The sequence below is a fragment of the Penaeus monodon genome, chromosome 28, assembly GCF_015228065.2.
Source record: "Penaeus monodon isolate SGIC_2016 chromosome 28, NSTDA_Pmon_1, whole genome shotgun sequence".
Classification (NCBI taxonomy): Eukaryota; Metazoa; Arthropoda; class Malacostraca; order Decapoda; family Penaeidae; genus Penaeus; species Penaeus monodon.
In genome coordinates, this window is record NC_051413.1 from 28890530 (window position 1) to 28890834 (window position 305).

The window sequence follows — 305 nt, forward strand, 5'->3', positions numbered from 1 at the left end:
TTCTACCTCACAATCTGCGTCATATATATCTTTTCTTAAAAACTGTCACTTGATGCGTGTCCTCGATTGAGCGAATGGGACGCCCTCCAGCCGCGGCGGTCGCCCTGCGCTGCGGAGGGGGAGGGAAGGGCGGTGGGGAGGGTGGGCATGGGGTACGAGGGCACGCGCTTCACTCGGGCTTGAGGCGATGCCACTGGACGACGTTTTGCCGGGGCTTCGTGATCATGTCGCTCCAATGCTTGGTCTCCGAGGTGCCGCTGCCAGCCTTGCCTGCGGGAGACGCCGGGTTAGCACATGGGGGTTGG

The 305-nt window shown here is 62.0% G+C and overlaps 1 protein-coding gene across 2 annotated transcripts in view; it reads right to left on the minus strand.

Annotated features, from left to right (window-relative positions):
* Positions 1 to 7: 7 nt before the first annotated feature.
* Positions 8 to 305, minus strand: part of LOC119591478 (synaptotagmin-7-like) — a gene marked incomplete at its 5' end in the record, with an annotated part of 105336 nt that continues 105038 nt past the window's right edge. For both annotated transcript variants that reach the window (XM_037940221.1, XM_037940220.1), the window contains 1 exon segment: positions 8 to 270. In XM_037940221.1, coding sequence (XP_037796149.1) covers positions 170 to 270 — 101 coding nt within the window.